Source organism: Eleginops maclovinus, chromosome 12 (assembly GCF_036324505.1).
Source record: "Eleginops maclovinus isolate JMC-PN-2008 ecotype Puerto Natales chromosome 12, JC_Emac_rtc_rv5, whole genome shotgun sequence".
NCBI lineage: Eukaryota > Metazoa > Chordata > Actinopteri > Perciformes > Eleginopidae > Eleginops > Eleginops maclovinus.
The window spans coordinates 24,130,845-24,152,276 of record NC_086360.1 but is presented as its reverse complement, the minus strand read 5'-3'; the positions used below and the strand labels follow the sequence as shown (position 1 = coordinate 24,152,276).

Below are 21,432 nucleotides of genomic sequence, written 5' to 3'. Positions count from 1 at the left end.
TTGTTTACTTTCAGTTTTGAATATAAATTGTGATGTGTGACAGGATACATGTTATATCTGCCCATACGTGTATGTAAGCTTTATGAGATCCTATATTTCCAAAACAGTAGGGAAAGTGATTCATATTATGACAGGTGTTAAGCAATACATATAAAATAATATGCAAATATATCAAGTGCTATATGCCTTATAATGTATAAAATAACAATTATGACAAAGGGCAGCAGTGGTGTATTTTGGCTGATAATCCCTCGGAAAAATTCAACAGAGCCTGTTTGTCAAAGTGTTACAAGAGTTCATTTGTTTGCAGCAATACTCCCCACTGACTTTTCCCCCACATAGAGCTGGCAGTTTCTGAGGACAGGCGAGATGGATGAACACAGGATGCATATTATTTATTTTCTTTGGAGAAGACCTCTCTCAAATCTTTATATTCCTCACAGTACCGCCAATCAGGGGCAAGTATAGGTTCACCGGATCTTGTAATGGGTTTTCAGTTGACACGTCAAGCCAGGAAATTGAGGAAAGGCTTGTGTTGAGCTGTGATTGTCATACTACACTGGGTAAAATGATAAGCTGACCATAAGGACGACTCGTCGTGCAGGGTAGAAAGGTTTGAGTTGCTCCAGCCAATTCTCTGAAAGAAGTACACACAGTAATGAAGGCCCGCTAAGGAAAAGTGTGTCTCTTCAATTACTTTAATGACTCCTAATTGCCTAACCAGCCAATTTGGCCATCTACTGCCATCTAGTGCGTACATGTGTGATTACCAGCTCTATATAAGTGCACTATAGAACTTCTTACATATACAGTAATAGCTGCAAGATGATGACTTCGATCTTGGTTTGCATTAGGCTACATGTGAGGTTCAGCGCTTCTTCTCCATCCCTAGGAAATGGCAGTTCTTCAAGACTCTTCCCTAAAGCAAAATCCTTATTCCAAGGCAGCTGAAGGTGTTATTTGAAGAGCAAAGCTAGATATCTTTTTTTCATTAGTATCCGAGTTAGGAAAGCGTGATCTGGCACACAGGTGCAGGAAGAATATTACTTTGTGCACATTTTAATCAGCAGTTGCACATTTGTGTTTCAAGGAAATAAAATTCCACATTCTAGAGGCAAGTCTGATCTGTAAAATGTCCTCAAAACCTCACCTTTGCACCAAGAAGCTCTCTATAGGCAGTGGTGGAAGACATATTCAGATGCTTTACTCGAGTAAAAGTACCAATGCAATACTCCAAGTAAAAGTCCGGCATTCAAAATCTGACTTAAGTAAAAGTAGTAGTAGTATTATCAGCTAAATGTACTTAAGTGAAAAAAGTAGTCATGCTGCAGAAGAAGACCTCCATATGTGATTTAATTATATATATGACATTTCCAGACAATGTTTTTGCATCATGTAGCATCTTACCAACTCTTTGGTGACTTAAAGAGTCAGTCCACTAGCTCAATTTGTACCTGTGCATTTTGTTCAAAGAAGCTAAAGCTGTTTAATAAATGTAGTGGAGTCCAAAGTAATAATAATAATAATAAAGTATAGAGTAGCATTAAATGGAAATATTAAAGTTAAGCAGAAGTATTACAATTGTTATTAAGTACATTGCTTGAGTAAATGTCCTCTGTTTATGGGTCACAACACATTACATAATGTTAATCAGGACATGTTGATTATATTTCCTATGAATTAAGTTGTCCCTAAGGTTAATGGCATGTTTGTTGTATAATGTGTTGATGAATGCCTTAATATTTGAGTGCTTTTACTGTTTTAAAAAAAGGAAATGGATAAACGCAGATAGGGAACACTCTACTGTATTGAATGGTTTAATTAGGGGGTCCTTATAAAAGCTCTCAATGGACTGGAGGTCACACTGTACCAGCTCCCTTGTTAAATTAAATAGAAATCACTCTTGAGTTGCTGTCTAGCTCAATGGTTCTTCTTTAATGTAATGAGGCTGCAGCACGCCTTTTGTAGAACCTCTAACACACCTGAATGAAGAGGGTCCGCTTTGAACTGATTTAAGGTCAGTGTCAGAGGCTGAGTGTATCACATTTGAGATTTCTGTCCTCGCCTTCACCTAACCTGATCCTCTCGTGTTCAGACAGGCTTCCCACTGTATTTGAAGATAGCTCGATGTGATGGCGAAAGTAAACTCACCGAATTAGACCGATAAACTCATATATCACCGTTGCCGGGGTGACAGTATCCAACCACTTGCAGTATCCTGGCAACAGTGTCCAAACAAAGGGGCCGCTTTGCCTGGCTAGGATGAAGAAAATGAACCGACCGGGCAGCAAACTTAACGAAACAAAGGTGAAGCAAAATGGCGACGCAGGTGGTCATCTCTCGGTGTTTACCAATGTTCACACCGCAGCGGGAAGTCCCGAAACAAGACTTCTGTCCGCCTTTAAGAAAGACACACACACCAAGAAGGCTTACCTGGCAGGGAGAGGTGGGTCCGCTCATATACGCATAGCACGGGATATTGTTTTAAACCGGAAACAATATTTTTGGGGGAAATCTTTATTGACACCATGTAATTAACGACAGGTTTACAATGCAACAAGGTAACTAACAGAGGTGGGATGTAGGTAAGTAAATGTACTCAGGTACTGTGCTTTACTGTAACATGTTGACGTGTTTGTACTTCACTTAAGTATTTTCATGTTATGCTACTTTAATTTTACTCCACTGCATTTATTTCACAGCTTCAGCTACTTTGGACAAAATGCATCTCTAAAAATTAAACTAGTGGATTAAGTCACAAAGGAGTCAAATAATGCACTTAATGCAACAATTATTACTTTTTCTTTTCATACTTAATAGTTTTTAACTTAAGTAAGATTTTGAAATAGCACTTGTTCTTTAAAATATGTTTAATTTAAAAAGAAAAATCTGTTCTATAGTATATAATAATATATTCTGGCTATATTTCATTGTGCATGGTAAAATAGAAATAAATAAAAAGGTTTCATCATGTTGCTCCATCAGCTTTAAATCAGAGCATAACACTTGAACTGCTGACACCTGTTGTCCATTTGAACTACTTCATTCATTTACTGACTGGATCTAGAGGTTTACAGGCATTACGCCCTGAAATCCACCATCTTTAAACTTTAGTACCTTTTTTAATGCCTGAATAATACTCTTTAACTAGACACACACACACAAAATAACATCTGTCACTATTTCTAAGCCTATTTCTAAGTCACAATTTCTAAGCCTACTGTTTACATGATTGTTGCCGTTTCTGTGTTTAAAAGATGACATTATTACGACACATATTACATTAAAACTAAAAAACACATCAAATGTAGTGTAGGTTGAGAGTCTTATCATAGATCCTTTATGATCGTAACCTTTCTTTTCCAAATTATTGTTTGACTGTTCGAATACAGCGTTTGGTTGGATGACAATATCACTATAACTTTATTTTGCAGAGTATTACAGCGAGGATGGGGAGACCTTTGAACTGCGTCTTGTTAGAAGAATAAAGCAACAGCTAAGCGCTGATCCCACCACCCGCCCGGAGTATCCATCTCCCCTCGGCCTGGCAGAATTCAACAGGCGAGCCACAGAGGTTGCTTTAGGGAAAAGCTCTCGCGCTATATTGGAAGAGCGGGTAATGTCAGCAATATCTTGTAACTGATTGAAGATCAGTTATATAATTACACCTCAGTTTGCACAGCAACAAGCAAGTAGAGGTCAAGCAGCAGCTACTACCTTATCCTATCCATCAGCACTGAAGGATTTACTCAGTCTATCCTCAGAATAAATCACTTTCATGCTTGGGAGGGTTTGTACTCAGTTACAATTACTAGGTTACCGGGTAGATGAAATCAGTAACTAGGTATCACATAATAACATTAATGTAACATGATTACTTTCTGTTACTTTTGGATTAGCTCAAAATCAAATGTCATGGCAATAAATAATACAAAATAAATAAACCCAATCAAATAAAAACAAGAGAAAATAAATATCAATATTTAGGTATTTTATGTAGGAACAGAAAAATAAAGACACAAAAAAGAAGAAACCAACATATTTTCTTTCAAATGTGTCCTCGACTCAGGGATTAAAAAGAAACTGGCTTTCGTTGAGGCAATTCAGGAAGTAGTGTTTAGATGAGGAATGAAAGTGCATTTTATAATGGATGTAACGTTGTTATCCTTCTAGTCATCACATTTTCTGACAAATGTAACAGTTTTCTGATTAGGGTTAGACTTTTTTTCATGTAACTTTAAGGGAATACACTTCCTTTTTTACGTTATCCCCTTATTTAATCTGTTTCTCTCCAATTCTGATCATTACATGATAAATACTTCAATGTTTTCTATCAGTAATATTATTAACTTAACTCTCTGTGTTTTACGATTGTGTTGCAGGTGTTAGGTGTTCAAACTCCTGGTTTCACCGCTGCTGTGCGTCTTGGGGCGGAACTCTTGAAACACTGGTATGATGACTGTGCTGCTTGGTGTGGGCCGGTATTCCTCTCTTCCCCCTGTGATGGTAATTTAAACTTGAGTTCTTCTTAACAGCATTTTAAAATACAACCAAGAGGTGTGTTGGCTTTAAATCCTGCTGCACATTAGATCAAGCTCTTGAGATAACACAATGTAGCCAATAATCTCAGGATGGTGATTGCATTCTATCTCCTTGGCTGTATCCATAACAACGTGCATTTCTGTGACAAACCCTGGGTAGATGGGTTTTTAAAAGCTGTATTGACACTACCATTCAGCTCAGACTGGAGAAAATAGATAATCAAATTACTTTCAAAAGAAATGAATTATAACACTTTGAAAGACCGCGTATATACCGTAGTGCATTATGAGGGCATTCAAAGTCAATTATAATGTATTCACAATGCTCCATATTCACTCATACACTCACATTCAGCTTGATGATGCACTTATCAACAGTCACAAGTTTATGGATGTAACCTATAATGAATTATAAGTGTCTTATGGAATGGTGATAAAGCGGAGGTAGGCTGAGGGAGCATATGATACCTGGTATCTATTAATAATCACTTATCATACTGTGATCACGGGACTCACACCATACTGTACATTCTATTCTATTTAATATTCCACACCTCTCACACTTACTGTACATATTATATCCTGCTTTATATTTTGTTTTTGTTTATATTTTCTGTACATTTTATGTCCCAGATGTATGTTTTTTACTTTCTTTTTAAATGCTATTTTATTTTTAATGTATTGTATTTACACGCCTTGTTTTTATGCTGCTTCGGGATCAATAAATATTCTATTCTATTTTTTCTATTCTATACATTTTTTTACACTCATGAAAATACATTGCACTTACCGCCAACAATGAAATAATGGAGCATGCATCAGCACGTATTTTCTTTGTGATACAACAGGGAGTAATTTAGATAAACGTATGAGTAGTTCATTGTTGAGGATTGTATGTGTAAGTAAAGGTATTCATAATGTTTATTACCTGGTTATACCTAGTTTAGAACATCAATAAGACACTTATAAATCATTATAAGTGTCTTATTGTTTTATGCCTGTTGATAAAGTGCACCACAAAGCAGTGTGTGTTGAAGGGGGTGCTGAAAGCATTATACTTCACTATGATCTTATCATGCAGGGTAGCTTAGGTCTTCATATGAACTGTTATAAAATTATTCCCAACATCAGTGGCAGCTACATATTACCCACTGGAGTTCAAAGCAGCATTGATCTTGAGGCGCTTTAGATGTCTAATATAACATTTTTTCCCCTGATCCTCCTGCAGACTCATTTGCTGGTATCTTCCAGGCAGCAGGGATCCAAGATATCCGTGAGTATTATTACTGGGATGACCAGCAGCGGGGTGTTTGCTTGGATAAGCTCCTGGAGGATCTGGAGAAGGCTCCGGAGCGAAGCGTTGTTGTTCTGTCAGCGTCTGCACACTATCCCACCGGAGCAGACCTCTCTCACAATCAATGGGCTGTGATTACAGAACTCATCATGGTAACTGAATTGTTCATTTATGAGCTTTAACAACGAGGCAAGTGGCTCTACACTCCTACTAAAATCCTTATTTGCTGTCTTGTCAATCTTTAAACAGAGGCGCAGGCTTTTCCCTTCCTCTTACTGCCTCCTCAGGCGCTCTGCTACGGAGATGGAAGGCGGGATGCCTGGCCTGTTCAGTACTGCGCCTCGCAGGGGATGGAGCTCCTCTGTGCTCAGTCTTTCTCCCACTGCTTTGGACTCTATGGTGAGAAAGTGACGATAAGAGTATGACTCAATTCAAAGATATAATATAAGGTAAATGATTGATTAAAATTCAGGACTTAAAGCCAGAACAGGAATCAGAAGGAAACACAGGATAGGACAGGTAAGAGTTCACATACGGATAAACAGACAAAACTAAAAATAATGTAAATAGCATTATATACAAAAATATCTACAACAAAACTCTGTTACATTGTTTACATGTCTATAAATATGAATACAAATGAATATCAAAGTATAGATAAATGTATTTTGTTTTTATAAAGGCCCTATTATGCTAATTTTCAGTTATGTTGAGATTGGTCAACCACTTGGAGATGTCCCGCCCCTTAGCCTATCATGTACAATGTGTTGGAGCGCTAGCCCAATAGAAGTGCAAGTGTTACATTGTGATATCACCATGTTACAGTGAAAAAAGAAGTCCCAATGGAGGGAGTGAGTGAGACAGAAACTCCTTCTGGAGGGATCTTTGGGATTTGAGCCTTTGCAGACCATTTATATGCACAAAAACCTACATAACACACACCAGGAAAGGGGAATCCAATAAACACAAGGGAACCCTTTTATATTTGTCTTACCCATTACATGCCAGAAAATGCATGCTCATATTACCTTATGGTGTCAAAATTCTGTTTCTGTTTGTCTTATTGAACATTAATCATTGATCAGAATTGAAAGCATGATGTTATTTTCAATTTCAAAAGTGTCCCTCTTCCACTTTGATTTCACTTCCAGTGAAAAAAAGGGGAGTATAACGTTACACCGTAATTGCTGGAAACAAAGTGTTTCCCTCACGTCAGAGTAATCTTCTCCTTCCCTCTTCCAGGCGAGGCTGTCGGTCACCTCCTGTGCGTGTTAAAGCAGAACTCCCTCCTGTTATCTGTGCAGTCTCAAGCTGACAAAATAGTCAGGTCACTGTGGGCCCAGCCGTCCGCAGGAGGAGCAAATGTTGTTGCCACAGTGCTCAGTAACCCAGCACATGTTGTTGAATGGTGAGTCACGCTCCAATTAAAACTATAAGGTATTTAAAGAATGTTACCTGGGCAGCCAGACTGCTGCTGTATCAGTAGATGTCTGTAGAGATGGCTGGACTTTCTCCGTCATTCCTACAGACAGTCTCATGACAACATTTTGCATAGGGCCCCAATTTGTCCAGGAGCGAAATGTCTCTTTGGCTTACCCAATCGTTCATGTTTTGCAGGTATTTTAACTTTATACTTCAGCTAATATTTTCCAAAAGCTGTCTACTTTTTCTGTCTCCCAGGAAGGAAGAAGTGAAGTACATTGTGGAGCGATGTATGCTGATCAGAGAACTGTTGAGAGAAAGGCTGAGGCTTCTGGGAACTCCAGGTTGCTGGGACCACCTGACTCAACAAAGTGGACTCTACTGTAACACCGGCTTGAATAGTGAGGAGCACACTGCACTGTTGATGTACATATTTTAAATTATGAAGTTATTGCAAATTAGATATCCAGACAATAATTTAGTTTGTGGAGTGTATTCTCTTTCCAACGATCAAAAAGTGCAATGAACAACAGCTTGACTCTTCTCTTGCCCTGTGGCTCGCCCAGGTAAAAAACATTCACCTGTTTACCCGGTGCCAAAAGCTTCCTTCACAAAAGTATAAAAAATCAGCTCAAATAATATATATAGTATATATAGAGTATATAGCGTATTCATATTTATTCCGTCTATAATTTCCATATTATCCCATTAATACTGTTCCTACTGTATATACTTCAGCTTTTTTTTAGATACTGTATGTCATATGTACTTAAATTGTATCTTTAAAGGTGCGATAGAATGGAAAACTGTATTTCCCTTGGCATAGTTGAATAAGGAGAGTTCGGTACATTGAACTGACATACCGTAAACCTCAAACACCAGTGTTTCCTCCTTCACGTGCAAATCATGAATATGCATATCACAGCGGTGAAACGGGGGAATTACAACAATCCCTGTGTGTGACGTCACACACGGTAGTCCAGCCCCAACATCTGCATACACCAGCTGCTGGAAACACTAACGCAACACTTACCACTCCCTAACGTTGCTCTCCAGTCTCCGACCAACTGGCTGTTCTTCAAATTCATCGGTTTCCTCCTCCGATAAAGGCTCACACATGTAAGGTTGGATGCCAATAACCTCTATGGTTCACCTCTCACAGTTTCGTGAACTTCACTTACTTCTGTGGGCTCTGAGGCATCCATGGATTGCTCCTTGTAAACCAGCCAGAGCAGAGCTCGTCATAATTATTTAAATGAGCCCCCAAATAAGGCAATTCAGCTTGTTTCATTCTAGGACCAAATCATAGGTCTGTAAAACCGCATCTGGACATTTTTTGGATCAACCAAAGTTATATACCTTCTTTGAAGACATCAGAGAACAATTTGAAATACCAGATAGATGCTTTCTATGGAAACTTTAACCAATAAGTGAAGGATAATTGATATATAAAATATTCAATAGTCTCATTTTATGTAAAATAAAACCAAAAAGCTTCAATCAAAGATAACAATGTGAATATTTCTTCTGTTTCTTCTCTCATATAGATGATCAGGTAGAGTTTCTGTCTAAGAGGAGACATGTGTACTTGCTCCCCAGTGGCTGTCTCAACGTGAGCGCAATCAACGGACGTAACTTGGATTACATAGCCGAGTCTATCCATCTGGCCCTGACCCCTTCACTCTGACCAAGTGGCTTTTGAATCAACCTCTGAAAACAGAGTCAAAGGGGCTTCCCGGCCTGACTGCAGCTCATCTGGATCGATCTTATCCACGTGGCATATTGAAAAGCTCATGATTACTGTAATCACTATCACAGGTCTGGCTATTGCAGAGTAGGGAAAACATACAGATCAATAGACCTGACTTATTATGAGAAAGGGGCAATCTTTAGTAATTGTAACAGAAACCAGGTTGTATAAGATGTGTTCATGTGTCCTGTGATTTGTGTTTAGATTAGGTCAGCCATGTAGATAAGGGAAAATGACAGCAGTGATGTAATCATGTTGTTTCTTTAGCTGCTTTTGTCTGCAGTGGCTCAGAGGCTCACTTGCTTCAATGCATTTCCATATATTCGCACTGTTGGTATTGTGTTGCGGCTTATATTTGTGTAGTCACAACCTGGAGACTCTGTATAAGGTGTCTAAAGCCTGCAGTTTATAAACTTAGCTTATGTTGTTAGCTTGGCTCAGAAGGATTATGTTACCTCTGGTTTGTTTAATTCTTACAAAAAAACTAAATGTATTTTTGTGAAGTTCAAAAAACACAAATTGCAGTTTTTACATCTTTGTTTTTTTGCCAATTCAAAGTGATCCTTCCAAGCAAATAAGTGTATTTACTGTAGTCCAACTATCCATTTACCTATATATAATGGATGTTTACCATATATGTTAATGTAAAAAATGGATATCTCTCATTTTGAACTGAGTTCAGTTATGTATTGTTTCCTGTTCTTCTCTGGACCAACATGATTAAGACTCACCAGCACGGTGTAATATAAGTTGAACCAAGAGCTTATCAGTGCCCGATAGGGAAAAGGCCTCAGACACACAGCATGTTGCTCACTGTTTCTCTCCAGCATCTCAAATTCCCTTATGTGCTGTAAACATCAGTCGGAAAAATGTATCTCAAATATATTGAACCCCATAGTGTGTACACAGGCGGTTGTTGTGTCTCGTCAGAAATGTTAGTCTTGTCAAGTTTCTTGTTTGTGTCGTCATGCCCCAGGTCTATGGTTGGTCATGTTTTATGTTTTGTTTAGTCATTTTTGTCTTGTCTCCCCCTGATTGTTTCCACCTGTTCCCTGATACCTCATGTTTAAATAGTCCTGTCTCCCCCTGTCTTGTGCCAGTTCGTCTTGTCCTGTCTGTGAGTCAGTAACCAGCGTACCAGCATTGTGTTTATTAATCCTCCATGTGAGCGTCTTGAGCTCTTGTTGATTTTGTGCATTTTTGGAAATAAAGTATTTTCTAATACTTTAACTCTGCCTCCTGGGGTCGTGCATTTGAGTCCTACTGCATTGTGTTTAAAGTTCGTGACAGCGATTTTTTTTAATAAACTTGAATGACTAAGCAGACAACCTTGATCTTGAAAAATCTAACAAATATCTTTGCTTCGGGTATAAACATATTATATAACCGTGATTCAGTTCCTGATCCTTTTCAAATAGCCTAGGTCAGTATGAAGCATGTAGATATATTACATACTGTATATAAACCTATATTTTCATCAACCAGGACTGCTCTATTAATAACTACCAAACACCAAGTAAAACAAATAGCCTACTTATTGAAATTATATGATTACGAAATCATTTTAGGAGCTTCCCACAGAGTAACCTTTTATTTTAAACAGCTGTATTTGTTGTAGATTACAATCATGTTTTTAGTAACATTTCCTTTCAATTAGGAACATTTTTTAAATGATGTGAATATATTAGACAACAGCAACATCTGAAAACATTAATGAGTAATCCTCTTCTCCACCATGCACCTCTGTGTGCAGCTTTTTACATAATAACTTTATACTTCCTTTCATTGGAGGGATATGCCACTATAGTCGCTGGATGCTGTTCAGTTCTGAGAAACAGGTTGCTACAAGGTATTTAATGGAGGCAGTGATCTCGCTCTTTTTCATTTCAGTGACCTGGGGTGAACAACAAAGATAATCAACATCCGCCATCACTCAGCCGAGCCATTAGATGCTGGCTGCTGCACTTTGATTTGCATCATGTAGACAGAGAGCTGCGGATACTCACTTGCAGGTCTCAAGTTGAAGATACACTGCTGACATGCATCCACCACAACATACGTGTATATAGGGGATTGCCTTAACCCAAATATAACCATGGAAACTGATCTCATTTTACGGTGGCCGACAGGTGCAAATCCGCTACAACGGCCCAAAAAACAGCTTCAAAAAGGACGCAAATACAAAAACACAAATGTGCTAAAACACATACAAATGAAGAAATATCTTCACCAACCAGAAGAAGCATGTTCAGCGTTTACTAAAAGCCCTGCATAAACTAAACGCTGCAAAAGAATGCAGGAAATTAGGTATATAATGTCAAAAAGGGATGCACACAGCTGGGACCGAGGTGCTTGTTGACGTTCGGGGATTATAAAGTTGGCTATCTCTCTGTAGTTTGAAAGTTGCCTGAAATGTACGTTTTACTTTCCTATTTTAACAATGGCATGATAACTTACAATATTATGCCCAGTTTTATAACCCCCGAACATCAACAAGCGTCCCAGCTCAATTTGAATGTTGGTGAATGTTTTTCTAAATGCTGCTCATGTGTTAGCAAGTTGGTGAAAATGTTTCTTCATTTGCATGTGTTTTGGCACATTTGTGTTTTTGTATTTGTATGGATCCTGAAGCTGCAGCACGTAGTCTCTAATGGAAACGTTGGAGCGCGTTGTCATTTGTCGGCCACCGTACCTTGTCTGCAAAGATCAAAGGTAATTGGTAAAAAAGGTTTTGCTTGACTTCAAGATGTTGGCTGCATAACCCAGAAATCATCTTCAGAAGTATAACAAACAAAACAGAGCAAACACTGAAATGTTATGCCTGAGTATCTTAAAAGTATATGTGAACCACACAAAACACAATCATTTGATATGACCTTGAAAGACCATCACCCAAGATTTGGACATTACATTTTTTGGAACCACTTAGATACTTTTCTTAGTATTGCTTTTATAACAAGCACAATGTGAACAATATAATCAAATAAAATCACATAATGCTCTCTGTCGTCTGCACCTCTGCTCTGGGCACACTCAAACAGGATAGGTGTTAACTCAGACTCTAAAGGAGTAATCACATGCCTCACAGCAGTCTAAACAGTGAACGCTGTCTTCTGTAAACAGATCTAGATTGTCACAGCAAGACGGCATCGAGGAGGTCAATTTCAGCAGAGCAGCCTTTCATTACCAGCGGAGAAGCTGATTTGAGCCGTGCTGGCCGAGTCATCTAGTGCACTTAAAGTCAGAGAAGGATGTTCTGACCGACCAATTATTAGTCTCACACTGAGGTAACAAACGCCATTAACTCCAAACAAAACTATCCTATTCAACTCTATTAATGTTAATTATTCCCTTATACATAACACAGTCGTTACGTTCAATTAAGAAACAATAACACATAAATAACCTAAACTGTATCCTCTTCTGTCATTCTTTTAAAGAGACTCCTTTGAACTAAGGGACGCACATTTTTCATCTTTAATAAAGCCTTATTTCAGCCAAGCTTCCAGCGCCTCGTGAAATACTTGTTATATGTGAATTACGTTGTTGCATTTTTATCCCGGTGTGACCTAATCTTCAAAGGCTTCAACATTCAGCCTCCTGTTTTGCATTGATTTGACATTGATTTTTAAGGACACTTATCACATCTCTCATAAAGCAGAAACGTCAGGGGTAGTTTTAGGTTGAATATTCAACGGACATTCCCTCTGAACGGAGGTATTGACCAATATTATGGTCAAAACCTCTGTGTTAACTTGCTTACATTAGAAATGTAACCGCTTTTGTGCCATGACTTGATTCCACATAAATATTGGATTTGAAGAATCTTTTCCAATATCGTCCATGATGACCCATGTGACTTCAAATCCATTGCATATATTTGTATCACACTTAAATATGTGTATGAAATAAATGCTACATTAGCTTATCTCCTCATTGGCAACCAAACTGAAGATTATCTGCATGTTGTCAATTGTGCAGCATAGTAAACTTAGTCTGTAGTTACAGTCTTAAGTAGAGCTAACAAGTAATGGTTAATGGCAATGAACTGCATTCACCTGTTCACTCACATCATACAAAGGCAGAGGCTGCTCTACAAGGTGCCACCTGCCCAGGGACACATTCACGCACATTCACACAGCAGTGTTGGTTGTGAAGTTTTATTGCACAACACTGGTGTTATAGTATTGGTGTGTGTGTGGTGATCTACCGGTGATGGGTTGTACAGTCTGACAGGTGCAGCACCTCTCTGTGAAGCAGCCTGTCACTGAAGGAGCAGCTCAGAGTCACCAAAGTCTCCTGCAGGGAGTTGAACACGTTGTCAAACAGGGATTCAAACAACAAGAAAACACCGCAAGATGGATTCACACACACACTTTTATCCCCCGTCTACAGACTGTGAAGATTGAATTTTACAGTGTTAAGCTGTCTGCAGGTAGGAGAAGCACATCACCGGGACTCATTAGAACATTTTTTTCTGTATTGCTCATGTTTTGAAGCTCACATTGTGCATATTGCCTTGGGGAGAAACTCTCTCTGAATGCCTGGATCACTGTCTCAGCTCAGAAATACTTTGCTGCTTTTAAATGATGCGGTTTTGTTTTGCCGAGCAGCTTTAAAGTCAAGTGTCTGTCATCTAAGATGAAAGTAAATGAGTGAGTCAGTGTGAGCACGATACTTCTGATGCAATTTATCAGAGCTAATTCTTGTTGTCAGCTGCTTTATGTTGCTGTAAGTCTTAAAATAATTGGTGATCCCAGGTCACCCTTTAGTTGCATTCACAATTTTTCTTTAGAAAGCTTTTTCAGGCAAAAGTACCAAGGACAAAATTCCTCAATATTACACAACACATTAAAGAAGCTGAAGTATTCAATAAAGTTTTGGTAACGACATCTGATGTGAATTATGGTAGCAAGCTCGTTGACTACTGTTCGGCACAAAATCGGCACAGCTGCTGGGGATAATCTTTAATAAACAACTCATAATCTGAACAGATGTTTCTGCAAATCCTACTCAGATGCATAGGTGGAAAGAATAAAAACATTCACTCAAGTGCCACACAGATTTTAAGGTTCAAATTTTTTGTCAACAACGGTGGCTGCGGGGTAGAGTCGTCTTTCAATCATGAAGTGGTTGGTTTGATCCCAGCCTTTGCAATCAACATGTTGATGCATCCATGTGCAAGATACTTAACTCCAACACTTTGTGCATGTGTGTGTACGTCAGTTTACCAGAGCACTTACAGAGCACTTTGTTCTGAATGCGCTGTAAGAAAGTCATCATGGGTTAATTATGACTTGCAGAATTTAAGTGCTTTGACAGATCAGGAAGACTGGATAAATATAAACACGGTCTATTTACCATCAGAAAAGTTCCAAGTAAGAGATTAAAAATACAAAATATATTGGACAAATACATAGTGATGTATTAAAATAACATGTATTGAATGCCAGAGGGTTCATCAGAAGCTACTCATTAGAAGCCATAAAATAACTCTGTCAACATAAAGGATGAAAATGAATGCATGAACAGAACTAGTATGAAATAAGGCTACTATTCCAAACAGTCTGCATTCTTTTGTTTATATTTGGCCTGTAACAGTAATTTGAACATTAATGCCATTTACTTAAGTTAAAGTTCTCAAAAGACTTCCAACAATTTAAGGAAATTAGGTATATAATGTCAAACAGGATGGCTGTGTTGCAAAGTATTTATGGTGATAACAGTAAGAGCTTGAGACCACGCAGTACAGCCCTATTCCCTTAAATCTTTTTTAACAAACCCTCTGAGGAGCTCACACAGCCCGGCAGACAGGAAAACAATCACTATGTATTCCTTTTGTCCTAATTAGCGAGTGAACGCACAACAAACCCAGAAAAATGTCAGACCAATGTCAGAGCCTGCAGTTAGCCAAAACAGCAAACCGAAAGGCTACATCAGTAGCTTTTGTCTCACCACATTACATTTCTGCGGTGAAAACCATAAACGAAGAGCTCGATTAGCCTACTGTTTTTTCACCATGAAAGAGCAACTTTAAATGTCGAAATTTGTATTTCTTTAAAAGGTCATTGGCTTCGTATGTTCCTGTTCTGGTTCCTTTCCAATTACTTGTCTCGACTGTGGATTGAAATTGTTATAAGACATTTTAATCAGAAAGTGTGACGTGTTACTTTTGGTGCTTGTTATGTTGAATTTCTGCTGTTCTGTCTTTCTACTTCTTCGACAATAAAATGTCCTAGCTTATTTCTTGCCTTAAGACATCCTGCTGACAGGGGGCCGAGCTGAGATTGGCTGCATGCAGGAGCAAGCGTGGGAAGAGTTAACCTCTATTGATCACAACACAACTCTTACAGTTTTAAATGATTGTGGAGAAGCAACAGACACACTGAACACAACTTCCATTGTAATTGTCACATCAGGGTCTTCAAATATTCGTCTGTCTTCACACTAGGCTATTGATTCAGAGTCAATTCACTAATCATGGGCAGATAGCCAAGACTGTTTTCTGTCTCCCTTGAACGACAAACTGAAAGTCTGTTTGCACAAATGAAACACCTTTTGCAGACCTCCAGCTCTAAATGCGTGCCTCACAAAGACCACTTAACATTCAAACATCACGTCACCTCTTATCAGTCTGCCCCTCGGCCCCTTTTACAAATATCGGTGACAGTTCAAACATTAGAGCCCCTGTTGCATTTACGCAGACAGCAGTGTGTCCTTTTGGGCATGCATAAAAAGGTGCAGTGACCGTAATTATAACTGAGGTTACACCAGGAAAAAAACGTCATGTTTCCTCTGAATTCCTCAAAAAAGAATATAGGAATAACGGGCTTAAAACAATGCAGAAATAGAAAGTAAGACCTTTTTTTTTTTGTTGTTGCTTGTTTTTTCGTTGATTATATGCAGACTCTTTCATGCACGTCAGAATCTCTTGGGTTAGGTTTAAACGCAGAGATAAAAGCGAGGGATCCGCGACATCCACCTGTTGATCGCCCGACAGCACACTGCACGGATAAGTGAATACACTATTAACACGTGAAATAGCAATAGGTTAAAAGTGCAACCTGCGCGAGTGGATTTGTGCTAGACGCTCGCATCACTCCAGAGGCGCACGAGGCTCCGCGCTGGATCTCTCTGCACTCACATTCTGTATCTGAAAACTCAGAACACGGTAGGTGTGCTTCATTCTTCATCTCTCCAATTCCACATGTCGTGTTGTCATTTTATCTAGCTTAAATTGAATTAGGTCTCACTCAAATCCAGCAGGCTACAGTAGAGCTGAATGAAGAAGGATGGAGAAAAGACATGCGTCAATTATTTATCTTAGTATTCAAAAGGTTTTTCATAATTGATTATGCTGGATTTTAGAGGATTGGCATGTTTGATAAATACTTTCTTTTTTTAAATATCTGCACACTGCAGTTTTACAGTTTCCTTTCAAAGTCTGAACATTAAAGAGACATTTAGAAACGTCTCCATTGTATTTCTTGTGTTGGCTGCTCGGAAGAAGCGATGCAGTAAGTTAGTCTACAAAAACAATTGCATCTGAAACGACATACTTAGTGGAGTTAATTACTTTGGAGCCAAACAATCAAATCATTAATTTGCCTTTTCATGCTTATTCAAATAACATTGCACTTTTAGACTCGTTAAAAACAACGTGAGTGTCTAATCAAGCAGTTTCCTATTTCATTATCAATCCAAACGATATCGATAATTAATTCACTCAGAGTATAAATACCTGTATTTGATATACTGTTGTCTGACAGTGATTTCAGACATTCAACTTTATGTAAAATGATTGTAAACATGCATAGAAACAATAGTTTAGACACTGTTAAATAAATCTAAGAAGCACAGAATACCCTTTATGATAAGACCCTGTGTGGGTTGATAGATAAGTGCTACAATTGTTTATATAGTTTAACAGTTACATTATTGGGGTTTTAGTTATATCAAATACTCCCAATAATGGGGTGAATTTGGGTGAATCTGAAGCAGAAATCTTTCTTCTAATATTTCTATAAGAATTGTCTTTTCATCTGATCCACACTCTTCACAGAAATCAATATTTTCATCAACACCTTTAACACACCTGAATGGTTAATTCAAAATCATTTTCCCTGCTAAATGACTCACTGAGTGAATCCACCATCACTCTGCCTGATGTGTGTATCAGTATGCTCCAATTATCTCCAGCAGTCAGTATGTTGCTAAAGCATGATGGTTGAATTTCATCAATGAGAATTGGATCCGACAGTGCAGTTTATTCACATAAAGAGTGCACGTAAATAAGTCCAGAGCTGGTGTGAGTCACGCAGCAGCCTTCAGCTATTCACTGTTTGTGCTGAAGTTAGGAACATCTGATGAGCTAATGTAAAGGCACCTACTCACAGGGAAAGACAACCTAGCAGCGTACCGTAATTAGCCATGAGAAACCCTTTCTTTGTTCTGACAAAAGAAAGTTACTGTCAGCTCAGTTCCCTTTGAAATTACACAGGACTGAAAAACATGTCATCACAAAGACAAGCATTTAATTGGACAGAGAAACTTGTTCACGATGCTCAACTGCGAAGCTTGTCTTCATTCACAAAGGATTGTAAAAAGAGGGACATATTCTATTTAAGTTCATTAATTCAATATAAATGTGTCTTGGAAGAAGAGGGACATTCATTTCCATCAGTTATTCAACATTTCCGTGGCCTTGCAGTGATTTTACTGTGTATTTTGTTGTAATTCATGCAGTGTGGTCTATTGTATTCATGATTTCAATCCTCCAGGTTGACACCAGCCTTTTGGGATGGAGGGCATAGGCAGCGGCTGGGCAGCAGAGCTCACCCCTCCATGTGTGATGCATGAGGTGACTGGGAATGACACGGGTCAGGTCTTTGAGGTGGCGCTGCAGAACGGCTCCTCCAAGCGCAGCCCCCAGTTTGTGGGTGTGGAGCTTCTGCAGTCCTTCAAGCTGCTCATCATCCCCTGCTACACTCTGGTGGCCCTGGTGGGCGTCTTCGGCAACTACCTGCTCCTCTACGTCATCTGCCGCACGCGCAAGATGCACAATGTCACCAACTTCTTCATTGGAAACCTGGCCTTCTCTGACATGCTGATGTGTGCCACGTGTGTCCCCTTCACTCTGGCCTACGCCTTCAACCCACACGGGTGGGTGTTTGGCCGCTTCATGTGCTACCTGGTGTACCTCATCCAGCCTGTGACGGTGTACGTGTCCGTCTTCACTCTCACTGCAATTGGTGTGGACAGGTAAGACTGAGCCAGATAAATGCTGTGGGGAATATTTTAATGCGTCCTGAATTTAACCGACAAATCCTTTCATGCATCGTGAGATTTGCTGTGCCACGCATAAATAACACATACTTGAAGAAAAATAATAGGGTCTACATAATTCATCTCAATGAATGTCAATGTCTGTTTTTGCACATCATTAAAATGACAGATGCAGATGAGTAGTAACTTGGACCGTAGCAGATTTCTATGCCAGCTGGGAAAATAACTTTATCAGTTTTTTCTTCTTAAAGAGGACATACTGTATTATACCAATTTTAAGGTTCATAGTTGTATTGTTCTCCTCTACTGGGACATGTCTCGATGCTTTAATGTTCAAAAAGCTCTTTACTGTTCTCATACTGCCTGTGCTGCAGCACCTCTTTTCACCCTCTGTCTGAAACCAGAGCCCAGTCTGCTCTGATTGGTTAGCTGGCCGGCTCTGTTGTGATTGCTTAACCGCTTACAGATGGCCCGCCCCCTAGCCTATCATGTACAATGTGTTGGAGCACTAACCAATAGAAGTGGGGATGTTACATAGTGATGTCATTATGCTACGGAAGTAAACAAAGGAGTCAAATGGAGGCGTTTCAGGCAGGTGGTGGAGGGCAACTTTGGGATTTAAGCCTTTGGAGACCATTTACATGCACAAAAACCTAACACACTACAGGAAAGAGACAATGAATAAGATTGATGAAAACATTTAAAAAAGATGCAAATCATGAAACAGTGAACATTTCAAGGATGAAACATTGTGAAGTCTCTCACGTATTTTACATATCCTGGTATATTCATTCTGCTGGGTTAATGGTGGCATTATGGTTTACCCTTTAAAAGAAAATATTATCACCTGAATGGCTGCTCACACCACAGACCCTCTAAAAATCAAAACTGTTATATAGTGCTCCATCCCTCGCCTTTGAGTAACTCCAGATGTAAAAAGTGTCTGACTGAGGGGCACAAAGGATGGAAAATGATTTATCAGATTATAACCCCCCCACCCCCACCCCCATTGCTCAGCACTCCAAGGTTCTGTGCTCATTACACCAAAGCAAAGCCCATATCCCCCTTTGTTGGTCCCCATGGATACAGTGGCACAGCTGAATTGAATTTGACTTTTATGAAAGCTTCGTGAACATGTTTTTTTTCAACATCCTTTTCTGGTATGAAACCGTTAATTTGTCAAGGACTCATTTCTGTGGTAATTGTTAAGGCTTTGGTGCTTAACAGCTGTGCTGTCATTTGCATGTTGTGATTGCTGTTGGCAAGCGATGTCTTGTGAATGCTGTTTTTTTTTCCATGACTAATGTTTCTCAATTTTTTCCGACTGGTTGAGGTAGGTAGATCTAGTGTAATCTAATCGACCCTCATTTCTGCTTCTTCATAGATACTACGCCACAGTTCATCCTCTGAAAAAGCGCATCTCAGTCGTGGCGTGCACCTACCTTCTGTCTGGGATCTGGCTGCTGTCCTGCGCTCTAGTGGCTCCAGCTGTGGCTCACACCTACCATGTGGAGTTTAAGAACGAGGGCTTCATCATCTGCGAGGAGTTCTGGATGGGCAAGGAGAAGGAGCGGCTGGCCTACGCCTACAGCACCCTCTTCATCACCTACGTCCTGCCTCTGTCCGCACTCTGCATCTCGTACCTGTGCATCTCTGTCAAACTGAGGAACTGTGTCGTACCTGGCCACCACACCCAGAGCCAGGCTGAGGCTCAGCGAATGCGCAAACGCAAGACCTTCCGGCTGGTGAGCCTGGTGGTGGCGGCCTTCGGCATCTGCTGGATGCCGATCAGTGTGTTCAACGTGCTGCGGGACATTGACATTGACCTGATTGATAAGCGCTACTTCCTGCTCATTCAGCTGCTCTGTCACCTGTGTGCCATGAGCTCATCCTGCTGTAACCCTTTCCTCTACGCCTGGCTGCACGACCGATTCCGCGCTGAGCTCCGCAAAATGTTCACGTGCCGCCGTCGCATCGGCATCTCGGCTAACAACTGCGCCACAGCCAGCGTGGTTCTGTGAAGCTCCGTTAAGTCCTCGCTTCTTTCAAAAATAGAACATATTCAATTCGTTGTGGTGACGATCCAGATTTAGATAAGTAGTATCTCCTTTTGAAGATAATTTTTGGGCATTATGCAGCTGGCAAGCAGGCAATTAAACTGTAGATTTATGATGGTGATCCAGTTTACCTTCATGAGGGCCACAATTCATCAGCCCAGTATCAAAACTACTGCCCTAGTGTTCACCAATTTTGCTTAAAAAAGTACTCCACCAATTTGGCAATACTTTCCTGAAACACTGTCAGACTCACAATGGACAGTTTGAAAAACAATGATTACAATCAATGCAACAAACCCAGAGATATTGTCTTATTTTACCACAAATTCCTACATTACCCACAATGCAGCTCGAATGCTGACAGTGTGTTTGGAAGTTTGGTTGTGACCTGTAATCTAGAGTTGCCTTAAACAGTTATAACCTTAGGCAGAGATGAGGGTGTATACAGAGGTGTGGAAGAATCACTTATTTCCAACTCCACACCCTAAGATTTTTTAAACTGTCAAACTTTGAGCCTTCAGCCTTGGCCAATGCTGACTCATCACTTGTGGGAATTTATCAGATTTTGCGGGCTGCTCCCTCTGCAGCCATAAAAGGATTTTGTACATTTTATTTTTACATATGCAGCAGCTCTGTAAAGGACATGTAAATATACTTTGATGTGTAAAATCGGTGGACGTCACCAAAACAGAGCGGATTGGTATGAGTCCGAGCTTTCTGAAAAACAAACTTTTTTCTGCCAGATTAAATATAGATATCATGAAAAGCCCTAAAACAAGAGTGTTTGTATATAATTGAATACATTCTGAATTCTCCGGCCTTTCTGTCTCAGCGCCAGGCCATTGTATTCCCAATTAAACGCGTTAAACTTAAAATCAGACATATATTTATACTTCAATTTTATATGTAAAAAAAACAGCTGAGCATTTTTCTTTTTTCATGGTATTTGTTTTTTAAAAAAAGGTACATATCCAGACCTATCCTATTTGTATGTGTTATTAATACTTCCAATTGTGATAAACCCAACATATGTTATTCCTTTTAATTTAGGATGTGATCAATGTTAAAATAAAAACAGTGTTA

At 39.4% G+C, this 21,432-nt stretch overlaps 2 protein-coding genes across 2 annotated transcripts; both read left to right on the top strand.

The window, feature by feature from the left end:
- The first annotated feature begins 1,509 nt into the window (after positions 1 to 1,509).
- Positions 1,510 to 10,196, top strand: got1l1 (glutamic-oxaloacetic transaminase 1 like 1). Its single transcript, XM_063896478.1, has 8 exons — positions 1,510 to 2,446; positions 3,435 to 3,616; positions 4,383 to 4,506; positions 5,770 to 5,987; positions 6,087 to 6,234; positions 7,078 to 7,243; positions 7,516 to 7,658; positions 8,805 to 10,196. The coding sequence occupies exons 1-8, from the start codon at positions 2,263 to 2,265 to the stop codon at positions 8,942 to 8,944; spliced, it is 1,305 nt and encodes a 434-aa protein (XP_063752548.1). The 5' UTR covers positions 1,510 to 2,262; the 3' UTR covers positions 8,945 to 10,196.
- Positions 10,197 to 17,807: 7,611 nt separating this feature from the next.
- On the top strand, positions 17,808 to 20,435 carry prlhr2a (prolactin releasing hormone receptor 2a). The gene is made up of 2 exons (XM_063898101.1): positions 17,808 to 18,268; positions 19,677 to 20,435. The coding sequence occupies exons 1-2, from the start codon at positions 17,808 to 17,810 to the stop codon at positions 20,311 to 20,313; spliced, it is 1,098 nt and encodes a 365-aa protein (XP_063754171.1). The 3' UTR covers positions 20,314 to 20,435.
- The last annotated feature ends 997 nt before the right edge of the window (positions 20,436 to 21,432 follow it).